Source organism: Corvus hawaiiensis, chromosome 14 (assembly GCF_020740725.1).
Source record: "Corvus hawaiiensis isolate bCorHaw1 chromosome 14, bCorHaw1.pri.cur, whole genome shotgun sequence".
Taxonomy (NCBI): domain Eukaryota; kingdom Metazoa; phylum Chordata; class Aves; order Passeriformes; family Corvidae; genus Corvus; species Corvus hawaiiensis.
In genome coordinates, this window is record NC_063226.1 from 20,217,873 (window position 1) to 20,245,169 (window position 27,297).

Genomic DNA, 27,297 nt, shown 5'->3' on the forward strand with positions numbered 1-27,297 from the left:
ACAAATGAAAGCCTCAGAAAGGTTTTTATCGGCCTAAATATTGAAACCAAATTTTATTTTTTGAAAATGACATTACACACATCTTGCAAATGTACATTTAGATGAGAAAACAATGAGTAACAAATATTGAGAGCAAAGCTATAAAGTGGACAGGTTCTCTGCTGCATGGCATTGCATTACAAGAATACTCAGACCCGGGATGGTTATTACAAGTAGTAAAAACAGTTCACAACACCTCACAAAAATGGAATTTTTTTCCTAGAAAGTCAAATCTTCTAACAAAAGGAAATGTTGTTAAGGGAGAAGAGCCATAGGGAATAGAGGTGTGGATCTAGGTACACTTTGTGATTTTGTGGCACGGCTTTTTGGGGTTTCTTTAAGTCCATTTCTTACAAAATGCATCTTTGTGGGTGACCCCATCTTTTCCAAGACTTTTTCCCATCTTCTGCCAACAGAACCACAGCTAATAAACAAGAAGCCCCTTGTACTCAACTCAGAGCTCGGGAGTGTGGAGAAGGAGTTGTCTACAGACCCCCCAACAACATAATTCCCTTATCCCATCCCCACCCCCTTGCTGCGTATCCAGGAAAATCAAAAGTGTGTGCAAACTCCGCAAATCAGGGGCCGTGGGACGAGTCCCAGGGACAACCAGCACCACCAGGAGTGGAGGCCACGGCCGACGCCGCTCGTGCCTCTTGCCTCAGCTGCGGTGGCCCAGCAGCACCTCACCCTCCACCAAAGCCAAACTTCCAAAGGCTGGATTTGCTCCCCAGCCCGAGCAGAGGCAGCGGGGGACTGATCTGCACCTGCTTCATCCTGGAAGATGGAGTCTGATCAACGTGCCAAGGCAAGGCACTGCGAGAAATACGTTCCCCGAGAGAACCTGTTGAGAACTGCTTTTCAAACCTGGTTGTTTATCGCTTTATTTATGCCCAAATCTGTACTTTACAACCACGAGAGAGAGAGAGAGACAAAGACAGAGTAAGAGAGAGGGAGAGAATCTTTCCAGGAGGAAAGGAAGAGCTAATTAAGAAGAGAGAGGTACAGGACCATGCATTTACTCTCAAGAGCTTGTTCACGAGCAAGCCAACATTTCTAACACTACAACCACTCATCTACATCTGTTTGCTAAGTAACTGAGTTCTACTTACAACTAGGGAGCAGAAGGGGTCTTTTTATTTTCTTCCCCCTCCCTTTAAAACGTCAATAAAAATGTTTTCTGTACAAGTTGAATGGCACAAAAGGTGGTTAAAATGCTAAATAACTCACCACAAATGGAGAATGCAAAATTAGTTCAAAACATGCATGGACTGTGTACAGGTAAGCAAGGAATCATTGGCATAAAGCTGCAATATATTACAAGATGATACAGTTGAGATCTTTTGGAATAACCTCTGCTTGTTCTGTCCCTTTGAAGAGACCTTCACATAGAAATTCAGCATAAAGGAAATTCAAGGTATGTATCCAAGCAGGAAGTTAACTATGGGCAACGTTATTTGTCTGAAGAGAAAAGCATTTCCCCTCCCCTTCCACACACTCCCCCAAGGTACAAAAGTCAACATGATCAGCATTGCTGCAGGCTTGCCAAAAAGAAAGGTTAGACAGGTCTGGGGTAGGAGAACAAAAGCACCATTTAAATTAATAGCTCTTTGTACAATGTCATTAATTAAATACCTTATTCTTTAAACAAAAACATCCTGAAGTTTACCAATCCCACCAAAATAGCAACGGACCCCTTCCCACCCCCGTGTCCTCCAAGGTTATGTACACAGAGTTTAAAGTATACCAGCTAAACTTTAAACCCAGCTGCCCCTCCAACCCCCACCCACTGAGCAACAAGAGAAAATACATCGTGGCCTCTCAGTTATATTATATTGCAGCTTTGTCATTAATGAGGAAATCATACAAACCCAATGAATGACCTAAGACAGTAATCCATGATCACGTTCCAGTTCAGCTGCACATCTCCCTCCCTCAGCACCACTGGGTGGTGGCTCTGCAGCTCTGGGAGCCGCAGGGTCCTGAGCAAAGGCAGCTCCTGCTCTCCAGACAAGAGCAGCGTGTGGAGCTCAGGCTGAGGGGATGGGAGCTGCTCACCTCAGCTTGGGACAGGATTTGTAATTGAGAAAGCAGACAAAGGCTAGTGACAGCAAAGCCAGCAGGCTGATCCTCCTTTCCTGTGCTTCCAGACTAGACAGTGTCACAAAACCCAGAGAATCATGGAGGGGAATGTGTCATCATTTCAGAGAATAGAAGAGGTTTGGCTAGACAGGTTTCCTCTTTCCAAAAGACCCTGGGTGTCTTCTAATTGCTAATCACAGCTGTACTAGGACTGCCACGGTGCTAAAGCTGCTTGGATCACCCATCATTTAAATAAGAAGCAAACTAACAACAATTTCACATGTCAAGATTCAGCATGTAATTATAACTCACAGGCTTCCTTGTTCTTACATTCAATACTTCTGCTTCACCGTATCTATAAACACCAATTAGCAGTGCAATTAATTCCCTAGACATTCTTCTTTTTAGGCAGATGCATCATTAGACATCACACTAAATCTGGAAAAAGCTCCTCTGTCTTAAAGAGAGGGAGAAAAAGGAAAAAAAAAGCTGTGTGTTCTGCAACCCCCCTGTGACTGTATAGTCAGCATGAGAGGGAAATAGAATATCACAGGATTTCACCTGCCACCTGCTAAGGAAAGTGAATTACAAGTCCATCCATACCTGTTCTGCAAGGGTTGGAAGCAGATGGAGAAAAGCAGCCATGCTGGAGTTTAAACAAACAACAAAATACTCCCCCAAACATAACCCCGAAATCCAAACCACAACAAAAATAAACCCCACAAAATGTTTCTCAGGGATTCTCTGAAGGTAAAATTTGTCATGTCAAGAACTGGGCTTGGACCCAAGCTTGGGATCCATTTCGTCCCTTGCAGTATTTCCCAAGTTTGACCCTGTGCATGGGTTTCCCAGAACTCAGGGATTCAGAGCCAGGGTTTGGCTCTGGCTCTCCCTGACCAGGTGCCACCGCCGTGTTCCATCCTGACTGCACGTGCCAGATGAGTCACTGTGCTCTGCAACAGCCCCACTGTGCAAATGTGACTCAAATTTAGCTCCATTTCCTATATATAACTCTTGCAAATAGAGATGGAAGAACCAGCTTGGATAAAATTCAAAAGCAGCCTTGAGTTTAGATGAGTCACCTAAAATGAACCAAACCTTCCTTTTTATTTAAGAGACATTTGGCAACACTTCTCTAAAAACCAAGCCAAGCATAAATCTCTGCCTGGTACTAGATGGGACAAGAGTAGAAAAATACTGCTAGAAATAGAAATACTACTTCTAGTTCCATAAACCTGCTGGGCTCAGGGCATATCTATTGGTAGACTGAGATAAAGTGAGATAAAGCCAACACTCTTTAGAACCAGAAAATATGGAGGAGGCCCTGATTTGCTGATGTTCCTTGTTTAATTTTCAATTCTAAAACTTTTAAGGTATTTCAACAAACTATTTCAGCTTTATCATTAACTATAATTAAACTATACAAGATATCTCCCATCTGTAACTTGCTATTCGAGGTCCATACAAGAGATCCCTTTATAACTGGGGTGAGTGAGCTTTCCTCTGCAAAGGCTGCAGCTGTCACCCAGGAAACTGAATCCCCACTCAAGTAATCAATCACACAAGTATTATCAACAGTAATCAATCTCTGAAATAGGAGACCAACCTTGGACCAAATAGATTCATAGATTAATTACAGAGGAGCTTCTGCCTGGTTAAAGCAGCAGAAAATTAGGTGTATTGGGTTCCATTTGCATTATACTGAGTGTCTGAGAATTTATGGAAACAAAGAGGTGCAATCTTTATGCAACAACAAAAAAAATAATCTGAGCCTACACAACAAAAAAGTGTTTGGATAAGTCAGTGATTTTGTGGTTTAGGATTAAATTCACAAGCACTCTAGCTCAACTGAACTTAGGAAAAACATCTCATGAGAAAACCAGTGTTAAACACAGGTGCCTGTGTTCAGCACAGACTTCCCATTGCTGTGGTGGCTGCAGCAGCCCTCACACACGAGCTGGGCATTTCCTGGGCAAGATCAGCATCACCCCTGTGCCCACACAGCAAACCCAGGAAACCTCCCTGAGGAGCCTGTCCTGGCTTTTCATCGTGGTGCAGCTGGGTTGCCACTTTTCCCAGAGTTTGTTGAGCTCTGTGGGAAGGGATGGGAGGCTCTGAGGTGCCCTAATTATTATCTTCTATTCTCCAGAGTGCCACGTCTGTCCTCCCCAAGCCAGGGCACGCTGATCATTAATTGCTGTTTCTGATCTGATGGGGAGGAGTGTAAATTCACAGCTTGGTGCTGTCCTTCAGCAAAGGGCTGGATCTTCCTTCTCCCTTTGAGGGATGGCACATGCTGGCAGGAGAGTTACACGGCAGCAGGGGAGGAGCTTCATGCCACATTCTCCTGCCTGCAGCCAAGTTTGGCCTTATTTCTGCCAAGGGGAGTGGGACAGACACTGCTGTGGCAGGTACCTGTCCCCTGGCCTAGGTACCTGCAGGGACAGTGAGTCTCAACAAGCAGCCAGGAGCTGCTCCTGCTCTTCTGTCCAAACCAAGCCACAGATCCCCAGTTAGCCCCAGCGTTCTCTTTAGTTTGTCCCTAGAATTTCTTGGCTTTTGTCTTTCATCATTCTCACCCATCAGTGGCACTGACCTGTCCAGGGCTGTGCCTCATGCTCTCCCTGCCATTGGATTTTCTCTGAAGCCCCAGCTCATTTCACGACTCAGTACCTATCTCTTAACAAACATCCCCCACCATTCCTCTAAGGAACAGGCTTTTCCCTTCATTTCCCGTGTTTTCCATCACAGCATCTTTCCCTGATGGTGCCAACTTCCTTTTTTCAGCTGACAGATTAATCACTGCCAAGATTTCTTAATTCCCTTTGGGCATCCTCCTCCTTCTTCAGTTTGAGTGCTAAACTGTCAGACCTAGGGAACCCCTAAACTGGCTCAAGAGTCCTGAGTTCACTGAGATAAAGAGCAAGAGTCACAATAGGTGAGTTCAAGTGCACTAAGCAAGGACACTGCAAGGCAGCTCTCTCCCATGTAGACATCTGGCCACAAACACTTTCTAAACAAGGTTTTCAACACCTGGCCCACTGTTTTCTTGGTAGAAAGCCACTGGAATAATCAGATTTATTCACTGTTTATAAACACAAGGCCCGTATTTTGAATGGTGACACGAATTGCCTCTGATATGTGCACATACCTCTAATAAAAAGAGGGGCAGTGGGGGGCTGTATTCAGGCAGGAGAGAAATGGGGTGCTGGATGAGGATATCACCTTCCTCTCCTCCCAGGGATGTTGCTGGCTCCCCCATGGTTTCGATGGGGAACTAGTAATGAGGTGTCTTTCACCATGACTGAAATACTTAAGGATTTTTCCAGCAGAGTTTTTGAGAGAGCCAGAGTTCTGTGAGAGACTTGCCAGAGACACAGTTTGCTTCTACAATGTGTTCAGACATTGGTGAGTAATGAATACATTTTAAAAGCAAGCTCTCTGTATCAGCTTATCTCAAAGCACCCTGCAGGTGGAGGGAAGTACTGGGACCAGCCCTCTGTGCACTGGGACACCACAGCACAAGGAGAAGTGATCTCTCCAGAGTTGTGCCACACCCCAGCAGCTCTGAAACCCCACTGGCTCTGAAACCCCACTGCTGAATCCACTAGGTGTGATTCTCATTTGCTCAGAAGCTCATCTGTTGGCCAAAAATAGTTGTCAATATGTTTAACCTTCTCTAAGCGGTGTCCTGAGGGATGGACAGTGGTCTGTGACCCCAAAACTCCACATTCGCACGTGCAGGTGTAGCACTCATACCACGCCCTGCAACTGGGATCCTGTCAGAGCAGCTGTGCAATGGCATTGCTGGAAAAAGCCTTTCCATCCACCTTATATTCCCTGAAAATCTCCCCTCTCCCTATTAAAATATGTGGGTTTGTCAGCTTGGCCTCAGACCTTCAATCATCACGGACTAGAACTGTTCCAGAGGAGACAAAACAGAGTGGGGTCTATACACTGCTGCTCCCAGCCTCTCACCTGCAGGCACCAGGAGACACCAGCTCTCGAGCCAGGAGCAGAGGAGGAGGAGGATGAAGAACATCTGAACAGCAGAATCAACAACTGCTGCAGCAGAACCCAGCCCTGGTCACTCCACAGTGAGGAGCAGCTGTGAGGCACAAGACTCAGGTTTACCATTTCCTGAGATACTGTGGAGAGGCTCAGATTCATGCAGATGGGACAAAGGCATCAGCCAGAAGAAATCTGTGATTCTGGAGACAGCAATTTTCACGAGATGGGCTAAACACCTCGAGAATTAAAGTGTGCCCTGTCTGCTATGGTCAAGGCTGCTGTCCCCTAGGCCTTGCTGGGCACATGCACAGTCCAAAGGATGTAAGAAGGCACTTAAAAGTCTTCACCTTCCTGCTCTCATTACACCAAGGTGGGGTTTCAGCTGGATCTCTTCCAGGTGTCTCGTGTAAAGCACTCGTCCTGTTGCATGGACTGGCCTGACTCTTTAGATACACAGAAAAAAGATCTTCATCTCATGCCATCCATTTGCTTCTACAAAGAATCTCACCAGCCCCAAACAGTGTCCCAGCCTGCTTCCATCAGCAACCAGAAAAATAACTTGGGGCCCAAGTCATTCCATGGAAAAAGAAGCTGTTTAGTTCCGTCATGGCTGTGGTCAGCACCTGGCATGCAGTAAACACACCTCTACAGAGCTTTTCTCTGGCTATGGATTGTCTTAGCTTGAGGAGACACTTTCTAGACTAATTTTCTATCTACTTTACTTGGCTATTTTTCATTCCTTTCTCTAAAAATGATTCTGCCTCTCCTACAGTGAAAGAGAACTCTTGGTTCATGGCTGTGGGGCACCACTGAGGTCAGCGATAAAAATCACGCCAGAGCTCTCACAGCACACTGGGGAAAGGCTCAGACTGGAAAATCCACACTGTGCCCCTGCAGAGAAGATGCCACTTCCAGGGATGGCTGTCCCTGGAACAGTGTCTGTGTAGGGATTCAGCCTGGCATCACAGAGCACTCCCACAGGGTGTGCTGGAAGAGCAGCACTGACCTCAAAGGCATGAGAAAGCAAAGACAAGGCATCCTAGAAAATGTTATCCATATGGATAAGGAGAAACTAACACTTTAATGCCCTTGCTTCCCATTGGAAATGCCTGGGTATAACAGTGCTTTGCTGTTTGCCACAATTTTTGGTTCTCCCTCCTTTTTTTCCTCTTCAGAAGTACTCAACAAGCAAATGAGAAATAGCAGCTCGACCAAGTGTGATTTTTTTGTATGCCTACATGTGTTAGCTGAGGATGAGAGAGATGTGGCAATTGTTTTCTAAGCAGAATCCTTCTACTGTCTGTGAAAATGACACAATTAGTGCTTCTAGCTCCTGAGAAGACAATAAATAATGTGCAGATATAGGAAACACAGGCAATGGTAGGGGAAAGCTACTTCCAACTCCCATCACAGAGCAAACCAAGGTAAAATCCCATTATCAAACTCTTTCCAAATCACTTCAAGATATTTAGCTGGTGGAACTGAACTAGCTCCAAATCGTTAACAGATGAGGCTCTAAAACAGAAACTTCAGGATTATAAATGCTGTACAATTGATAAAAATCCCAAGGCTGAAGGTTTTGCTGCATTGCGCTCATCTTCTACAGTCAAGACCATCACCTGAGTGTATGAATGCTAAAGCCCTCAGTCTGTGCTATTCCTTCCTAATGATTGTGTTTGAAACAGGGATCTTTATATGCAAATTTGCTAAATTATACTGAATGAAGGCAGATTTCAAAGAAACAAAGCCCTACTACTTTAAGCGTCTCTCCAATTTGTTTTTAAATACTGTATTGTTTTAAAACAATATCGTCCCAGTGATTCAATTAGTCTCCGAAAGCACTAAAGGCAGCCTCGTGAGGCAAATTAGACAGGGGTTTTATAGCAGAATTAATATGGCAAATCCTCATATCATGTGGAGCTTTATTGTACTTGTAAATGTAAAAAAAATATAAATATGAAAGGTGAACTCTGGAGTATATAGTGGAATTACTATCATCTGCTCCAGGATCTCCCAGGGTCTGGAATTGCTGTAGTATATTGGAAGTAATTACTAATTCACAGCAGTTCAGGAAAGCTTTCTGACCAAACCCAATCTCATGAAAAATCATTAATCTCATGAAAAGTCAACAGGAGTAAAGCACGTGCTAAAATTTAAGCTTTTAAGTTCTTTCCTGAATGAGGGCTGTCCTTATGTTTAAAAAACTAAGGTCTGATGCCTGTGCACTGTTTCTCTTTGTATTCAAATCTACATGAGGGATCCTACAAAGCCAAAGATAACTAGTTCTGAATGTATGTAACATTCCACATGCATTTCTGTACAAGAACTCATGCAATATTGGCATTAATACAGACTTCACTCTATGCTACAGCTGAAATGCTCACTGACTTCTACTGCCCAGGCATTTCTACATAGAAAATTGCTTCTTAAAACTTGGGAGTTTGGCCTCATACCCTGTTTTCTTTGTGGCTTCTGCTGGTTTGAATGGCTATTTTTCCCACTGAACTTTTTTTTTTTTTAATTCTTTCAGGCCTTTTCAAAGGTCTCCCTAATTCCCTGAAGGAACTGCTGGGCTCAGCCCCACCACAGGATGATCCTCATGCAAACAAAGCTGCATTCCCAAGGGAGAGCTGGCAGGATCAAGTTTTAGATGTGTCCACCAGGTGCAGCTCAGGAGGAAGAGCTCAGTGATTTCTTAGTGATGCTCCACCAGGAAAAACATCTCCAAATAACCAAACACAGTTTTTGGCAGGGAGGAAAGGAAGCCCTTCTCAACAGCCATCCAAACAAAGGATCATTCCTCCCTTGGGATCCTGCTTTCTCTTACACAAACTGCACTCCCAGCCACTGGGTAAAAGCATCTCCCAGCCTCCTTTCCTACCACCACCAGCTCCAGCAGCTCAGGCTGCAGAGAGCAGCCCAGGATAGCAGAGATTTGGGTTTCCTGGCGGATGTGTGGCGAGTGTCCTGCACTGAGCAGCAAGAGAACCTGGATGGGATTGCATGGCTGGTCTCCTGCTTTTTCTGAAGAAAGGTGGCAGGGCAGGCTGACCCTGACTGTGACAGGAATGGCCTCTGTCACCGTGTGACAACACCCTGGACTGCAATCCCAGTCCATCCATGGCTACTGCTCAGAGTCCCTGGAAAAGCAGAGACTCAGGGAGGGACTGTGAGATTTCCATCACCAGAACAGAGGAGAGGGTAAAAGCATGTCAAATTATCTGTCCCACTAAAGCTTTCCCTAAGACAAAAGCTCTGATGAATAATATTGTTATTAGCATAACCAAGGCCTTTGACATCCTTATGCTTAAAAAAAGTCCTTTTTGCTCATGACCAGTGTCTACAGTAGCACTCACGGGATTAAACAGCCAAAAATTAGCACCCATAACCAAATCTGCACCCAGAATATTTCAGCACCTTCTGTTAGAGGATCTGAAAGCACTTGACAAATGTTAACCAACATTTGGCCTCACAACCCCCAGTGAGGTAGAACAGAGCTGTCCCTGCAGGGACAGACAGACAGCTTGAGGCACAGGGTTACTCAGAGACCTGCTCCCATTCAGACACGAAATTCAGCAGTGCCAAGGGCTCAGAGGTGTGCTGGCTACTGCACCCAAGCTTTGTCCACACCACCATCCTTTCCCCCCCACAAACCCTCAACACGAGCCCTTAGCCTGTGAATCAACCCCAGGATTCTATTTACAATATTTAAAATGACCATTTAGCAGTTGTGCAGTCAGAGAGTTACTCAATCAAATGAAGTTATCAGTGAGAACAAATGGTTTCTTGTGCAAAACTCTGGGTGTAAATGATCATGCACTAAGAGTTCTGGGTGCAAATTTGGTGCATGATAACTGTGACCCCTTGACAATTCCCAATCCTGGCCTCTCTCTGATAAATCTCTTTTAAAAAGTTGAATCAGAAGTATAATCACACAAGCCTTGAAGGATGCAGCCTGCACAGATTGTTTCATCCCAGCAATGCAAGCAAACAAAACGTGGAGTGGCTTTGGGAACAACCCAGCATTCATGGAGCATCAAACAGCACAAGGATAAAATCCATCCTAATCACAAGGGGTTGCAAGGCAAGAGGGAGTAGGTGCCTGTGTTGAAAAAAAGAAAGGCAAATAGAGCAACAAAGAAAGACTTGATTGCACAGATTTCATTTAGGTAAAGTTCTGCAAGAATCAGTTTCATCAAAGCTTATTCCATGAGGGAGGGAGGCAATGGCAGCTGGCCTAGGACAAAGCTTCAGCGCTGTAAAAACCACCAGCCCTGCGTGAGGAGATGAACTTTGCATTCTGGAGGAGGCATTACAGATTAATAAAAGCAAAAGCTTTCTCTAAATACAGCGAGTTTGTTTTTCTCAGATAGAAGAGTTTCTTAAAATACGGGTTTTAGAACACCACAAAACTTCATTTGTTATATAAGTAGAGAATCTGGCCATAGTTAGGAATACTGAAGTGTAAAAAACCAAATATGTAATCTTAAACATTACAAAAACTATCAAAACATTCAATATTTTGAGTTGACCATTTTTTTCCCCCCTACACGTGTCTGTTTTGGCAGTGATGACAAGATTTCTAAACTGAGTTGCTGTTATTATTGTTCTGCAGTTGTGGTTGGTTTTTTTTGTACTTTTTTTTTTTTCTGAACGTGTTTTTTAAACAAAAGAAAATCACCAGCTTTTATAAAAAAGAAGGAGCTTGAATCCTTACTCCCAAAACACAGATACAAGGTTTTCCTTTATAAAAAGTGTATTGATTTTTTGCTATAAAAAGTGACCTATAGGGTGTCAAACCTGAAAACAAATTCTCACAGTGTTTTCAGTGTTGGCTGTTCTCAAGGCATTACTGTTACAGAGATAGAGAGATACCATAGGGGAGGTATAAATATTTGTTACCAGCTAGCAGCATCCTTGGATTGCATGTGGAAGGTGTTCTACTCCAGATAACTCAGCTGATTTATGGGTTTTTGCTTAATTATTAAAAAAAAAAAGGCCAAATAATATTTGAATAATTTGAATTATTGCACTAACCTTACTCAGCATCTGACACAATCATTCCTCATCTCATCCAAGCTTCTGCTGGCATATTAAGCATCAAACTAGAAAGTCATTTTCCCTCCTGCCCTCCACAATAAAACCAAGACTTGTTAGAATGCAGGTGCCAAAACTGGGGCTGGGGATGAGGAGCAGGCGAGCTGGCAAAGGCTGGCAGTTTGCACAGGTGGAGAACATCATCTGCTCTACTCCAGCTTGCAAACTGCTCAGCAAGGGGTCCATTTGCACACCTCCAGGGGAGCTACTTTACTATCACTAGGAAAATCACATGGTTGCAGCAGAAGAAATAATAGAAGAAGATGGGAAATGCACAGGATCGTTGGCACATCGGCCCCAAATTTCTCACAATGCCCATTTTGCATCCCTGTAACTTAGAAGAATGGTATCCCTCTATCTCTATAGACTGGCAGGTGTTGGTTTGTGGCACAGAGAGGATAAATCACAGAACAAAAATGACATATAACCGTGTGTCCTTTGACTTGAAAGCACCAGTCACCTATCTGCTTGTTCTGGCAGAAGTACTTTGCTGGATCCCAAATGCAATATGGACATTTAGCTCCACGTCGCTCTACATGGAGTCCCCAAGGGAATCGGAGTCATCCAAAGACAGGGGCAGGTACAAGTCCTGTAGGGAGAAAGGAGGAAATGTTAACCCTCACCATCAGTTCCCACCCTTGGCCACACAAAAGGAAGCAGCCGAGTGGCTCAGTTCCTGGCAGGTCAGAGGGTGGAGGAATCGTGCACTGGTGACTGGGCTGGGTTCACCAGAATCCAGGGAGTTCAAGGCTAAAATCAAGGCAGGCTCCTTGCACAGAGGAGCAAGAGCATCTCTGCTCCTGCTGACTGTCTGGGGATAAGTTTGAGAAGTGTTTTTTTATTGTTCTGGATCAATGTGTCCATTCCAGCACATGCATGAAAGAGCAGCACCTTGCCTTAAACACATCTCTTTAAACCTAAGTCCACAATAAAGAGTCTTACCTTGGTTTGACAGCTGCCCTCAGGACAAATCTCCAGGAAAATCACATGTTCCATGGTTTATTCTTTATTTTAAGCAACTTCTAATCAATTGGAAGGGTTAAGAAAATAATCCCAAATTTATTATTTGGACCAAAAGCTTTTCCAGTGTCCCTTTCTGGGGTAACCATTTAATTCCATTTGTTTAACGTTCTGTGTGGGATTAGGTACAGGAACCAGGCTGAGGGCTAAAGCTCTTGTGGGACCTTTTTGAACTCTGACCCACACGAAAGTAATAACTGTGAGCAAAATGAAGAAAAACCCAAATATTCAGGAAGGAAATTCACAGAAATCTAGATACAAGAAGAGGTAAAATAGGACTTTGTGGTGAACTCAACCTAAGCATTTATCATTTGAGCTTTAAGGGGAAAAAAGAAAAGCGATTTCATCATAAGCAGGAAATTGCTCCTGGGAGAAAGACAACGATGTGTGAATATTCTGGTAACCTAAAATGCTGCATTTGTGTTTGCTGATTGGCTTAACTTAGTGCAGAAAATCATAGCTGGGTTGGCTTTGCCCTCAGCAGCCACCATCTATTACAAATGGTCTCAGGGCTGCACTGGAAAGGTCATAGATCAGCCAGCTGAAAACATACATAAAAGATCAAAAAGGTGAGTTTCACTTGTCTTGACCAAGAAGCAAATCTTCATCTCCGAAGTTCTAAATGAGATGGGAAGTTTGGAAAGTATTTTGTGTCCCTGATGCTGAAGCAAAGAACGCAGTTTACAGCATTACTCCTGCTGAACTGCTGACCAGGAGCCAGATTCTGTTCTCAATTACAAATTAATAACAAATCTGGACACATTGTGCTAAAATTGGTGTTTATCCTCAAACTTAGACTGAGCAGCTGAGAAGAGAGTGAGGTCCTGAGGAAAACACAGTTTTCATTTGGATTCAGCTGTGCCTTCGTTAAACAGAATTAGTTCAACCCCTGCAATGTGGCCCATGGCGGGTTCCACGTGGCTGCTGACTGCAAAACCTCAGCACTACCAGAATTTTTTAATTACCCTTCAAAAATTCCGAGTCAATGCTTTTAAAGTCACACTCAGGCTGAGAGGTACAGTCTGGTTACTAAAGAGAAACCCCCCTGACTTCCTCTCACACCCACATTTGTGTCCAAGCTCCAGTTTTCGTATCAAGTGAAAACTGTTGGAAGCAGCACTGTGGCTACTCCAGAAATGCAAAGGCCCACAGAAATGAAAGTCTGGACTCAGCACAGAGTGGCCCTGAATAACAGGAACTGAAAAAGCTGTGACAGCTGCTGTACCTTTTAAATAAATCAATGCATGAATTATCCATGAGCCAGCACAGGTTTCCTGATCTCTGCCAGGATGCTGTGCTACCTGTTAGCCACGCTGTCTGTGACCAGCAAAACCAGCTACTCTTCCACAACACAATTACCCCACCAGCTGTAAGAATCACCTGCTTCCTGTAAAACAGAGCATGGCCTTAAATAATTAAATTTAAATTCTTGAGGAGCATCATTAAAGTGATGTTTCAGAGCTCCAGTAACATCTGCATTCTGCTGTTTAGGGGCCTGATTTGCCAGCACTTGAGGCTTTTCAGGACAGGAGGGTTTACATGAAACCATATCCATCAATGACTTTTCCAAATAGTGACGTAAGTTCATGGTCAAGTTATCTCCTCTGATCCCTCTGTGTGGCCTCCAGCACACATTAACCACTGCAGGGGAGGAATCAGGCCAATGGTTTGTTCACCACCTTGCCCTAAAGGACAACCCTTATAGGTAAAGGGCCAAATTCCACTGTTTGAACATCAGGAGTTGTTGTTATTCTTCCAGAGAATATGGCCATGACTTCAGAGTTCCACAAATGTGATGGACTGAGGCAGAAGGAGATGTAGTAAGGTATAAGAAACGTAATACCTTGTGCTTACGGAGGCTCCCTGGGCTGGTGGGCGTGGAGATCGGCGACTGCTTGGATTTGGGTGTGGACAGCTGACTGCTGGAGGTCCCGTTTGCTGGCAGAAAACAAGACACAAGCTGGAAATCAGGCACACAAGGGGAAAATCCTTCTTCTTTGGGGAGATGGAAGGTCTCCAAGTATTTAACACAGAAACACGATGGTTTATTCATGTTAGGCAGGAGAAAAAAGCCCAAGTGAACTGCATAGCTAGAAACATAACTCCAGGATTTCAGCTGCTCAGGGTGACTGCAAAATACAGTGAAATATGAAATAAATTGAAGGAGCACTATTTCACACAACAAATATTCACCAAGTCGATCTGAGGCACAGATCACCAGAAAAACATGACAATTTCTGTGTTCTCAAACAGTTTAAGGGCATGAGTGGGACGCAGAGGCTGAAGATATCCTGAACACTACACAAGCAATGTCAGATGGCAATTACACACATTACAAATTACACAAACAGCAGCCTGTTTGCTGTGGGTGGGATTAAGTGACCAAAGAGCCAGATGGAATGATGCTTTCAATTGTAACAGCTGAATCTGCAAATCATTACTTAAAATTCATCAAGTACTTCAGTGTCTGGAGGAGACTGAAGAAGTATATGAAGTATCATAGAGTAAGATGTGTGAATGTTGTATTTTTATAGAGCAAAAGCAGCACAGCTCTTGCTTGAATGCCTAAGAAAGCTTCACCCCTCTTCTCTGTTACCTCCTTGTGAGAAACAGCGGGGTAGCTCAGGTTTGTAGCACAGGTAGGGGTCAAACAGGTGAGTTCAAAAGTGAAAAGAAACATGTGCTCAAAGCCCCAGGACAAAGGAGGAGCTGCCAGCAGTTAAAGCAGCTCAGATGCAACAAATTCATGGTGATGTGGCTCCTCTGCCTTCACACCCATCATTTCCATGCATTTCCTCCCCTGCTGAAAGAGGAGGTTATTCATCACACACAGCTTTTTTCCTATGACAAATGCACCTTACTGAGGAAATGGATATTTTTAAAAGGTGGTAGAAAAAATGATTTATAGATCATTGAGGAATACCTCCCTATCCCACTCAGACCATGCTTTATTGGTAGGGGGAAAAAACAGTTCTGGAAAGGCAGAAGCTGCTTCCTGCTGGCTCCTGTGCACTGTGCTGTGCCACTCTTCACTGTGCTCCAGCTCTACAAAATGAGCTGCCCTCCAGGCTGGTGGGGAAAAAAGGTAGAGTTCTCTAACTATATGCCAAATAATGAAGGCAATTCAGTAAAAAAAGAACTTGGATCTCTTTTATGTTTTATTTCACTGAGTGAATTTGTGTTTCCTATCAAAGAAAATGGGGGGAACAAGAGGACTGATATAATCTCTATTAGCTAGAATCCATTTCCAGTTTCTAAAATGCCTCTTTCTTTATCTCCAGTTGTCACTGATCCTTCCTAAGGCTGAAGAATGCCACCTAACAACTCTGCAAGAAACCCCAATTTCCCTTCCACAAACAAGACTGGAACAACAGCAGAGTCAGTGTGCAGCAAAATGGATGTAATTGCTGCAGGGCAGGACAGAAATTCCCTAATACAATGAGAGTTTTAAGTGCTACAGCAGGGGTGTAAATATTTTATGAGCATCAACAAAAAACCAGATGTGACATCCAAACCAGAAATGGAATGAGACGGATGGCTATCATTACAAATACAGCAGAATTCTGCAGCAGGAGCAACAATGAAGAAGCCTAGCTTAATTTTCTCTGTCTGCTAATGAAGAATAGTGCTCATAAGCAAACCTGCCTGTGTTTCCTTTAAACTGAAATGCAAGAAAATAACAGGAGGCAAAGAGCAGATGCCAGGTGGTGCATAACACTGCTGCTCCACTAAAACCTGCTGATGATTGAGGGTAGCTCAGGATCTCACCTACACTCAGCTATTAGGAACTGTGCTTTAGAAACAGCTTTCATTTCAATTCTTGGGGTTTTTTCCCCACCACGTTATTCTTTGTGCATTATGGCTTGTTCATGGCACTGTATTTGCTCTGCAACATCAATTTACCTCAAAGTGCATGTCAGATCCTTTAACTGCATGAGCACATGCACCTTTTTCCATAGGATCCCCACCTCCCCCCATGCACAAGGCAGTTTGTACTTGGGAGAGAAATCAGGCTTGTCCAGCACATGAGAGGAAGGATGGAGAATATTCCTGTCACGTTTGAGATGGCCATGAGAGATCCAGGTAAACTGAATTCTCTGTCTGCTTCCCCCACAGATATTTTAGAATCCCAGAATGGGTTGGGTTGGAAGGGACCTTAAAGCTCATCCCACTCCACTCCCTGCCACAGGCAGGGACACCTTCTGCTGTCCCAGGTTGCTCCAAGCCCCATTCAACCTGGCCTCGGACACTTCCAGGGATCCAGGAGCAGCCACAGCTTCTCTGGGCACCCTGTGCCAGGTCTCACCACCCCCACAGTAAAGAATTTCTTCTTAATATCTAAACCTGCCCTCCTTCAGCTTAAGTCGATTCCCTCTTTGTCCTATCACTCTAAGCCTTTGTCAAAAGTCCTTGTTCAGCCGTTTTTAGGCCCTTTTTTAAGTCAGATTTCTCATGTGGAGTTGTTCCCTGAGTGTTGCTCATGTTTGCTGGGATGACTGGGGCTCTGGATCCGAATTTCCAGTGGTGATAAGCACCAAGACCTGCAAATCAGGTTAGTGAGGTCCATCTTTTGAACTCAACATTTCTGTCCACAAACAGAACTGGAAAAAGCAGGGCCCGAGGCTCAGAGTGAGTGCTCAAAATGTGTGTAGGTATCTATGTCTACTAATTTGTAAAGTAAGGTCAATAATCCCTGCTTGATTGGGGTTCCCAGGATTCTGCAGATGAGATCCCACTCTGAGGAGCTTGTGCACAACAAGAGTGAGAGAAAGGACCATGAAATACATGGATAGTTTGGTCTCCAGGTCAGGGTTTGAAGTGCCACCAAGAAAATAAAGAAAGGGAACAAGCAGAGCAAAGACAGCATGAAGTAAATGTAGGAACAGCAGCTTGTTCAGTGAGCACGAGCCATCCTGCCCTTCAAGACAGACAAATAAAGCCTCAGGAGTGGAAGAACTCAGACTGCACAGGCATCCTTTGCTCAGGCACCTCCAAACTTCCAGGCACTCAGCTCTGCAGTGCTGACACCCTTTTCCCACCGTGTTTGGTGAGGGGGATCTCTCGTGGGTGTGCCCTGTGGGCTGGCAGCAGGGACAAGCGGGGAACAAGCTGCTCTCTCCCGTGTGCCATTCCCCAGACATCTGCTGCCTTTTGGACACACTCATCTATAATGACCCTGGGGAGCAGCCCTGCAGCCAGGACAGACGGACACTCTGGGTCTGCTTGCTAATTGCTGCTGCCTGGTGAATGTGCTTTTGGCCCTCTGTCCAAACCCTGCCATGAGTGGACAGAGACACTGAGGTCCTGCAGCAGCCTCAGCGCCCTGCTCGTGTTCTCCCCGAGCCAGATCAAGGCAAAGACATTTTCAAATTTCAGTTCATGTACCTATGACTCTGTCCTGGTTTGAAAAATCATAAGCTCTCCCATCACAGCACATGGTCTTATACAACTGCACCCTTGTTTGGTACGTCAGCTAGTGTAAGATAAACTCATATTGTTTTAACAAAGAAAGAATGGCAAATGACATCATTATTTTCTCTCCTGTATTTCTCCCCTGAGATTTAGCTCTGGCTTTTGCTTGGTTTGACTTCTTATTGGAGCAGTCTGTTAAAGAAATGTTGCCAAACTTCATGCTGACCCTAGTCCATTCAAATCTCAGGGATCAGAGCAGCAGCACAGAGACTTTTCTCCTGATGCCCAGTTTCCCTCTGTCATGTCAGGAGGAGAAATTGGATGGTGCCCTGCAGGTGTGGTTTAGTATGAATTTCACTGCTCTAAGCTGTGCCTTTTAGCAAAGCTGACTCCAGAGGAAGAAAAATTGAGGCTAGAAATACATAGAAGCTTTGTAACTCCAATTTTGCCAGAAATACACTGGCATTGCTTAGGAAGTGTATAAATATGGGTTGGGGGTTACTGAGGGAAGGGAGAAAGGATTTCCTTGGGAATGTGAGTATTGGGGTCTGAATCACTTCTTCATTCTTCATTCATTCATTCACTTAATTTGCATTCATTCATTCATTTAAATGACTGCATGGTGAGTAAAGAGAAAAGCACCGTGCCAAGAAATCAATGTTTAAAATGCCTCTGTGGGTTAGCAACCTCACTTTTTTGGATATCCTGGGAGCTGAAGGGCTCTGGCTGCTAACAGGGGATTGAGTTTTTCACAGTAAGGCCATGACACCTCACTGAGAGGCGGGTTCAGACTTCTCTCACCCAAAGATTTACCTCTGAACCTGCACTGGCATCAGCACCCAGATATGTCACAATGGCCTTGGAGACAGAAACCTACACAGAAAAGGATACAGAACCTACAAAACCTACAAAAAGGATACAGAAAGGTACACAGAAAAGAACTGGAAAGAATAGAAGCAACACAGAACCAAAGAAACTCTGATGACAGCCACAGCAGAATGAAAGGCAACAAAGACAAAAGGTACAAATGGGTGAGAGAGCAAACACATAGCAGAAATATTGAATATATTTGAAGTAAAACTGCTTTCAATAGTTTCACAAATTAAATGGGTGAGATTCTGTGGGGAAAAAAATAGGTCAGATCATCTTTTATTAATCAGACTTCATTCAGCTTTGCTTTTTGAATGTGATAACTTCAAAATCCATCTAAATGTAAATATTGATTCTTAAAAGATGTGTAAATCCAGTTAATTTATTACCAATTCAATACAAGAATACACAATGGTATTCTTTTTCCTCTCTGTCCTGAGAAAACAAGAGTCTTCTATTTTTCAGTGCTGAAAGAGTTCAGTCTTTTTTATTCTCATTAAGCAGGACAAGTGCCATTTTCTCCTTTATTGAAATTACAGGAAAGCACGAAAGACCCTTGTCTGGACAGATTAAAGAAACCTGATTTGCTCTTCATTACTGACCTTAACTCCAGGAACAGGTCATTGTTCAGCCTTTCTGGTTGTTTTAATCTCCCTCTGAAAAGCTCTGCTAAATGTGTTCATTAAAGCTCATCAGATGAGTCACCATCCTGGGCCTGGAGTCACTCAATCAGTTAAAATCAGGCACACAATAGTTGCCGTTTCATATTAAACTGTTATGTTCATGCACTGAAGTCTGGTCCTGGTGGGAATCAGCACCTGATGCTTGTGGAGAAGGTTTAAAGCTGCTCATGCAGGAGCTGACTCCCACATCACTGAATGTTAATTTGGGTTTTTTTTAAATCAATGTCACATTTCCCATCACACCTTCAATGTGCCTACACAGCTTTAGCATGCATTTGGGATTGTGAAAGTGGTCTAGATTATGGCAAGCCTGAGTTTGAGGACAGCCAACAATGGAATCTTGAAGAAAAACTTTATGAGAGAAATAATTTTTTAAAAAACACAGAGTCTTGGCATGTGCCAGACAATTTCACACTGGCTCTTTATGTAGCTGAAGAACACCCACACACCCTAAATAAATGAACTGCTTCCTGGAGGAAATCCTTCTGACTACTGCCAAGAGAATTTTGTATCTAATAAATCCTATCTATTGATGGGCAGCTGTTGTGTGATGTTCCCATGCAATATGCAGTGTGTTAGCACAAAGGTGAAAAGGAATTTCTGGTTTATATCACCTGTGTTGATGCTGGGGGACACCTGAACTCAAGCTGTGAAGCTCTCCTGGAAATCTGATGTGCTTAATTGGTGATTTGGCTGTTTTAATGATAGGCCATGTCTGGTTCTCTTTTGGAACAGAACAGGCAGGCAGGTGAGAGATCAATCACAACTCTAGAAACTCTCCATGACTCTAAAAACTATCAGTTACCAGAATTACTGCAATATGCAGCCCAGCCTTGGACTGACAGCTCTGCAGCTCTCCAGGCGTGCTGCCAACCCAGGTGCTACTGAAGAAGGAGGGAGGCATTTCAAATGGTGCAGGCTGCTGCAGCAAATCAGGATTCCCATTTTCCTTCTCTTCTACTACTGAGTGAGTGTCTCAGTGTCACATCAATAAACCCATCACCAGTTCTACAATCACAAGGTCACTGGTCTACTTTAAATAATGATTGGAAGGAGCCACTCCTGAGCTGTGCAATAATCACCATTTGCTTTGCACAGGTGATGCCATGAAGATTTTTTGCCTTTTCTTTTATACCCCTGTTATACCTTTTTACAGCTTCTGTATTCCTAGTGCTTTTTGCCTACATTCTTGGACTTGTTTGTCAAGCTGAGAGACTCAACATTTTAGAAGCTTTGTAGCTAGGGATCAGTGTGCCCCAGAGCCCAAGGTCCTCTCCAGAACACGTTCTGTAAACCAAGATAGAACCATCCAGGGGAAGGCTCCTTGGGGAGGGGGGCTCACTTGAGCCTCTCATTGGGGAATCTTTGATAGATCTGCTAATTAGTAACACCTATAATATTATACCAGATCTTTTGTGGGGTGTGCATTGAGGTGCATTTGTCCTGGACGTGTGCACCTAAGGGTCCTTAAAATAAATACAAAGGTAAAATCCCTTTTCCCCTTCTAACCGTGTTTGATTTTTGATTCTTGATTTTAAGACCAGGAAAAGGCATCACAGGAGGTTACTTTAAATCACTCTCTGTCTACAGGGACCATCTGGGAGCACTGTGGGCCTTGATTTCCTGCCTGGGGAATGGAAACATCTTTCAAAACATTGTTGGGGAAGGAGGCTGTGAGACTGTGGGCGGAACAACCTCAAGCCACAGTTGCACTTCTCCAACCAGGGAATTCCTTCCCAATATTTATGAAGTGCCCCTGTAGCTTCTTCTTCTTTCCAAAAGACACCCGAGTTTCCTATGCAAACACACAGAGTTTGTGCTTTTCCCTTGAGCAGAGTTCAATGCAGACACCAAGAAACAATCACTCACCATCTTGGTGGTTACCTGAATCGGCCGGGGACTTGCTGCGGCGCATGGGCGCGGGGCTCTTGGCTGAGCTCTTCTGAGGGGTGGGCGAGGATTTGCTGCCCGTGGCACCTGCTGGGCTCCCCTTCATCACCCGGCACTCTGGGGAAACACAAACCCACCTGGTTATGGCCCTGCTGCTCCCGCTGCCCGTGGACACCAGGCGTGAAACACCCACGGGCAGCTCAGGGCCTGGTCCACAAAGAGATGCAGAAAATACCAAGGGCAAGAGGAAAGCTGATATCATCACTTGTTCTCCAGGGCTGAAAGGAGACTCTTTAAGGGAAGGGCAAAGAGAACAGCTCTGCTCCTCTAGAAGAGGTGCTGAGACTCTGTAGGTGTCAGGCTGGCTCCTACCTCTGTCCTACCAAACATTTTCTGACTTTCCCCTTCCCTTGGCTCTCATGAGCACGATGAAAATGGTCAGCACTGACTGAGGGAACACTCAGGCCAAAAAAAAATCCAGCTCATTTGCTGTAACCCTTCCATGAAGACCCAGTAATAGGAATGGTGAGTGCCCTTTCTTCAGGTGCAGAAAGCCAGCAAGCAGCTCATGGTGTGATGTAAAGTCTCCAAGTGGCAGATGGGGCAGCTGCCCCAGGAGGCTTTCACCCAGCTGGAATCAGCCTCTTCTGTCCTCAACAAGCTGCAACTTCTCAGATGCAGAAAGCAAAGAAGACAAAATGGTTTTACAAAGCACATCCACTGGTCCCTTTCAGAAAGGTTTGTATAAACAAGCCCAGCAGATTTATGTCCTGGAAGACGTGAGCAGAAGAGAACCCCAAGTGTGCTTTCTTAAAAAATAAATAGGCCAGGAAGAGTGGAAAATATAAACATGATCTACAGGGTCCTGCAGAGGGGAACTGAAATGCTAACAAACCTCCATGCATCCCAGGATTTCAGGCATGCCTGATCTTCAGAATCAGGCTTTATTTACACTGAGAGCTAACAGAAAAAGAACTTTCCACCCCCAAGTTATTGACTCAACCCAGTTAAGAAGAAGGCAATAAAAAAGGGATTTCCTTTTTGTCAAATGTTAGCCAGTCCCACCTCATCTCCTCCAACAGCTTGTCCTCACCAAGATGTGAAAAATGTGTTGTTTTTACAGATGTGAATTACGTGTTCCACGTGCAGGCAGTTTTTTATGGGAAAGTTCAGCTCAGCTCCACATGCTCCACACCGAGGACCCCCTGGAACGGATTCCCCAGTGGAATTAAGGCAGCACAGAGCAGATAAATAATTGGTCAACCGAAAGCAAGTTGTCTGACCTAAATGTATGTGTTATTTAATTACATATCAGTATATCTATGAAAGTGTAATTGCCTTAACATTTTCCCCAGGCTTTCCTCATTCTCAGACAGCCAAGGGTCCATCTCTGCTCCTTCCAGATGGTTTGAGAGAGAGTTTTGCTGTTGGGCCAGGCAGCACAAGAATGTGAGGAGAGGAGGCCTTGTGCTCCAGGGATGCTGCATGGCAAGAATCAAACCTACAGTCAGATTATTTTCTCTCCTGCTAAATCCATTTTGGAAATTGTAAATCAGAGACAGAAGAAGTTGTGGGTTTTTTTTTTTCAAAAGTACTTGACTTCTCACAGGTGATGTCACAGAAAGGCTTGTACAGGTCCAGCACCAATACAGCCCCAGTTTTTTATACGTGAAGAGCAGTACTGATGTAGTGAGGGGACTTAAAGGGTGTCAGGCAGCTGTGTTTAGTCACCTGAATTACTCACTAAAAAAAAAAATAAACCTAAAAAGTAAAAATACTTCACGTTATGTCATTGAAAGGGCTTCCAAATTTCTCTTCTTCCCAGGGGAGTAATTCCTTGGAAGGAAACCTGGCTTTGCATTTTCCAGCACAGAAAGGCTGACTCTGAGGAATTCCTCCAGCTCAGTCCTTGGCAAGTGTCAGTACACCAGAGGCAATCCCTGAGCTTTTGCAGGAGGTGGAAACCTGGCTGTGCTGAAGTTGCTGTAAACGGGTCTCTAAATGTCACCAAAGTGTGACATTTCCATAATGCTGAAACCAGTGGCTACAAAAGGGACAGAGCAATGTCATCTGGAAGGTGCTCAGCAGCAGGGATTAGAGGGTGGAAGCTGTGGTGGGCAGCCAGGAGGAAAAAGATGACATAATCCTCTCTTATGCTGTTTCTCTTTTTGTTTCCTGATGTCCTGCCAGAGTGAACATAATAACCAGCAATCCTGGTGTGTGTCATCCAAACAGGCAAGAGAAATTTCCCCCTGACAAAGGAGATTTTAGTGAGTGACACTCATCTGCAAAACCTCAGGAATTACACTTCTCCTGGCAGCATCTGACTCAGAACGAGGAAGGGTGATGGGTGTACAATGGGAAAACGGTGCTGAGGCTCCTCATCTGCTTCCTGAGAGCTGCAAGGCTCCCCTGAAAATACCTCTGGGACCTGCAGCTACTCAGTGCCTTCCCAACAGCAAATTTGGCTTCTTTATGCCTGAGAAATCCAAGCTGGAAAAGTGAGCAGTGGCCAGAAGTGTAGGCAGAGAGCTGGGCTTTCCATCCAGTTGTTCTGCCAGGGCTGCATCCAAACTGTTTTCCAGCGTGGAGCTCCCTGTGGAGCTGACTCAACTGCTGAGTGGTAAAAAACAATATGAAGCTCAGGTTACAGATCACTTCCCCAGCCTGACACGGGCTTTATTCTCTGCCTGCAAAGTCTCAACTGAACCTTGGAAACTTTCTTTGAATTACCCAAGACCATCAAGTGGGTTCATCTGGAGTACACAGGTCAGAAGAACCAGCACTAAAATAAAACCAGGCTTGCAAAGGAGTCATAAAAACCATGGTGTTTGAAGATTAGAGGCTGCTTAACTTCCTGGCATCCAGCAAAAATCCTCTTTGGTCCTCAATGCTGAGCTAGTTTGCAGCATGGAGGACAGGATGAGGCTTGTGTTCCTTAAACAGCACACCTAGAGCTTCGGGAAATGAGCCTAGATGCTTGGAGACCACATTTTCTTTTAGTTTAAATGGTCAAAATGGCATTAATTTCCTCTTGCTGCACTCACTGGCACCTGCAGACAGGTGAGTACAGTTCCACGTGGGGTGGGTGGTAAGTCCTACAAGCAAGCTCTGTAACATCTGTAAAATCAAGGATTTCATGGCTTAATTGATCATAGAAACTCACATTATTACAGACTTCTGCTGGCAGTGGTAACAAGGAAAAATAATGGCACTGCCCCAGTCATGTCCCCCAAAAAGGGAATTATTGCCCTGCTTTTTGAATCAGCAGAAGAAAGCAGTGGAAATGTGATTTTTTAACTGTTGCTTGTTCCCATCTTTAATATGCATGTGTCTACATAAGGATGGTTAGTTCCCAAGAAAAATGTATCTATCTGGTTGTGACTGGAGAAAATTGAAAGTATAAACACTCCCAGATTTTGCAGTGGATGTCAAAACGCTGTAGGAATTAATTTATTCTGACTTGGGCTACCTCAGTCGGTATTTGCCTGATTATAATATCTGCTGACTGGATAAGTCTCACAAAAGGATGTTAAATTCCATGTACTGGGCCTTAAAAACCAGAACAAAGGCATGCAGCATTATTATCTGATACAAGCAAGTGAATGGCAATCGAATAAAACCACAGTGTGTGTTTGATGTTACCGCTTTCATCCAGGGAAAAGTCATCCTGTGCATAGCGGAATTTTTCTGGACCACAGGCGATAAACACATCATCATCCCCAAAGAAATCGTGGAGACAGGTCACCTACAGAGAGAGCAAAGTCATTCATTTTATTTTTAATTGGCAACATTCTGATGTGGCTTAGCTTTCACTGGAGCAGAAGGGGGCTCTGCCTCTCTGCTGTTCCCCCCAACCCATGTTAACGTGGTCCTGCTTCCCATAGGTGCTCATCACACAACTTCCCTGGGCAAATCAAGTGTAACAGAGTCATTAAAGAAACAGAGAAATAAACCCCAAACATGTCCCTTGCAACTTCTAGGAGGTTTGGCATTTCTCACCCTGCTGACAGGGTACAGCAGTCACCTGAAGGAATGACACAGCTACTTCTAAAAGAAGGAGAGGTGCCCTCATGCCATGCTGGCAGGGCTGTGACACCACTGCCCGTCCTGGGGAGTGTCTTGGTACCTACAGAGCCTGAAACTTCAAAGAACCACTGGGTGTAAACACAGATGTAGAGATGTGACTCCTCCTGAGCAATCCTGATGATAAACTTTAAAGCCAAAAGGTTTGGTGGAGAGACCCAAAGTATGACAGGACAACTTTCCCACCCAAGCACCATTTAAATCCACAGATTTACTGCAGGTGTTGTGCCAGCCTCTCCCTCACTGAGTGCCTTGCTCCTCTCTTTTTTGCCATCCTCAGTAGGAGGAAGTTTTATCTTGCAGTACCTGAAGCTCCAAACTCTGCCTTGCCTTGTAGCATCAAACAGAAGCAAAGCACGAGATGCGGGAGCTCCAGATCCACTGATTTAATCAGAGAACTGATACCTGGGCGTTTGGAAATGTGAAAATGCATTCAGGTTGCTGGGAGCACTCCAGCAGGAGAAAAGTCTAAAATTCCGTCAGGCTGGGAGCTCCTCCCCATATTCAGCTGGCAGAGATCTGCAATTCTCTACAGAGGACGGGCTTGTTTTAACAATTCCTAACAATATCCTGATATCCCAGCCATATACTGACCAAATCTTGTGTCAGGAGCAGCAAAAATGCTCGTCTGCAAACACCCCCGTGTGGAACAGCTCCAGCACAGCCAGCCTGGGGCAGCCCACACATCTGAGCACCCAGCAGAGCCCAAGGTGGCTTCCTAAAGTTCCATTTTTCCAGGAAGTCATTCCAAGCAAGCACAAGGTCGGCACTGATTTTAATAACAGAGGTAAGAGGCTGAGAGGTGCTGCTGCTGAGCAGTGTTTTACCATGTCTGGGCACTGGAAGGAACTGGAGAGAGCACTGGAGATAACCATGGCAGAACTCACTGGAGGCAGAGCTGAATTTCCCTATCTACTGATCTCTTGGAGCTGGACTGTGAAAAGTTAATTTCAAGCTCTAATAAATCAACTATAAAGAAGGCTTTTGGCTATCTTAATAAGGCTCAGTATTTCACACTGGTTAGTATAATGTGTAATTAAAGCACTGCCTGTGAGTGCCAGCACTGGTTACGATGCCAAACCTTGGTGAAAAGCCTGTTTTTCACATTGTCATGACTTTCCAAATGGAACAGGCTGAAATCTGCCGTGGCTTTGATCAGAGTTAGAATTTTCTCTGCTAACTCCGGTGAATTCCTATTTCTGATTGCCTAAAATTAGATTGAAAATAACTAACTCTATCTGTAGAGAATTCTCCCAAAGAGAAGATGACATTTCAAACCAGCACTTGGTATTACAGCCCTCCCCCCGAGGATGTGTGGCGCTGATTCATTTGCAAATAATTGGGTTTGGCTCAACACACAAGTTCCCATCTGAATGCTGAGTACTACACTTATGCCACTGAAAAGACCAGTGGGTTGCTCTGCTCCACTGTGCAGTTAAATCCGTGATCTAAAGTTGGATCAAAAGGCTTCCAAAATTTCCCAGCCTTTTGCAGGAAATCAGAAAGAACCCACCGATGCTTTTGTTGTCTCCAGGTCAGAAGCCCAAGTGCGGATTTTGTCCTTGACTGCCCACAACCACTCCAAGCACAAAGGAAGTCCAAGCAACCAAGAAAACCTTCAGATCCAAGGGTGCAAACATGATGGAGAAGTTCCAGCGTGCTCAAGGACAGGAACCTGATCGCATGTCAATCAGAGCTACTTGCAATTCACTTTTCTGCATTCCTGTCCTTTCAGAGGGCAGGTTATTATGGGTATTTTACAGTTATGAACAGCTGGCTGGCTGAGCACTGGAGGCTGGCAGAGAATTAGGTAATCCACTTGCTGAACTCTGAATATTCAGGAAGCAATAACTTCTGTATTTGCCTTATTTGTTCCTTTTTGATTTCCTGTTGTAACCTCCACTATTAAGAGCTCACCACTACACAGTAGAAAGGACAGCCAAAACCCAACCCCTCTCTCCTTAAACAGTGCAAAACATTGCAAAATTCAGAAAATAACTGGTGTCCACTATTATGGGGCTGTAGCTCTGTTGCTTATGTTCACCACGTGTGTGGTATTTTCTATTTACCTTTTGTTTATTCAACTCCAGTCCCTGATGATTGCTCT

At 44.4% G+C, this 27,297-nt stretch overlaps 1 protein-coding gene across 6 annotated transcripts in view; it reads right to left on the minus strand.

The window, feature by feature from the left end:
• Window positions 1–4,756: 4,756 nt before the first annotated feature.
• Window positions 4,757–27,297, minus strand: part of DCX (doublecortin) — a 71,666-nt gene continuing 49,125 nt past the window's right edge. For 3 of the 6 annotated variants that reach the window (XM_048318641.1, XM_048318643.1, XM_048318642.1), the window contains 4 exons: window positions 24,750–24,852; window positions 21,084–21,221; window positions 14,090–14,187; window positions 4,757–11,818 (listed from right to left, as the gene is read on the minus strand). In XM_048318641.1, the coding sequence (XP_048174598.1) occupies window positions 11,762–11,818; window positions 14,090–14,187; window positions 21,084–21,221; window positions 24,750–24,852 (396 nt within the window). In that variant the 3' untranslated portion in view covers window positions 4,757–11,761. The remainder of the gene's footprint in view (window positions 11,819–14,089; window positions 14,188–21,083; window positions 21,222–24,749; window positions 24,853–27,297) is intronic. The other 3 variants (XM_048318646.1, XM_048318645.1, XM_048318644.1) reach the window with 3 other exon arrangements.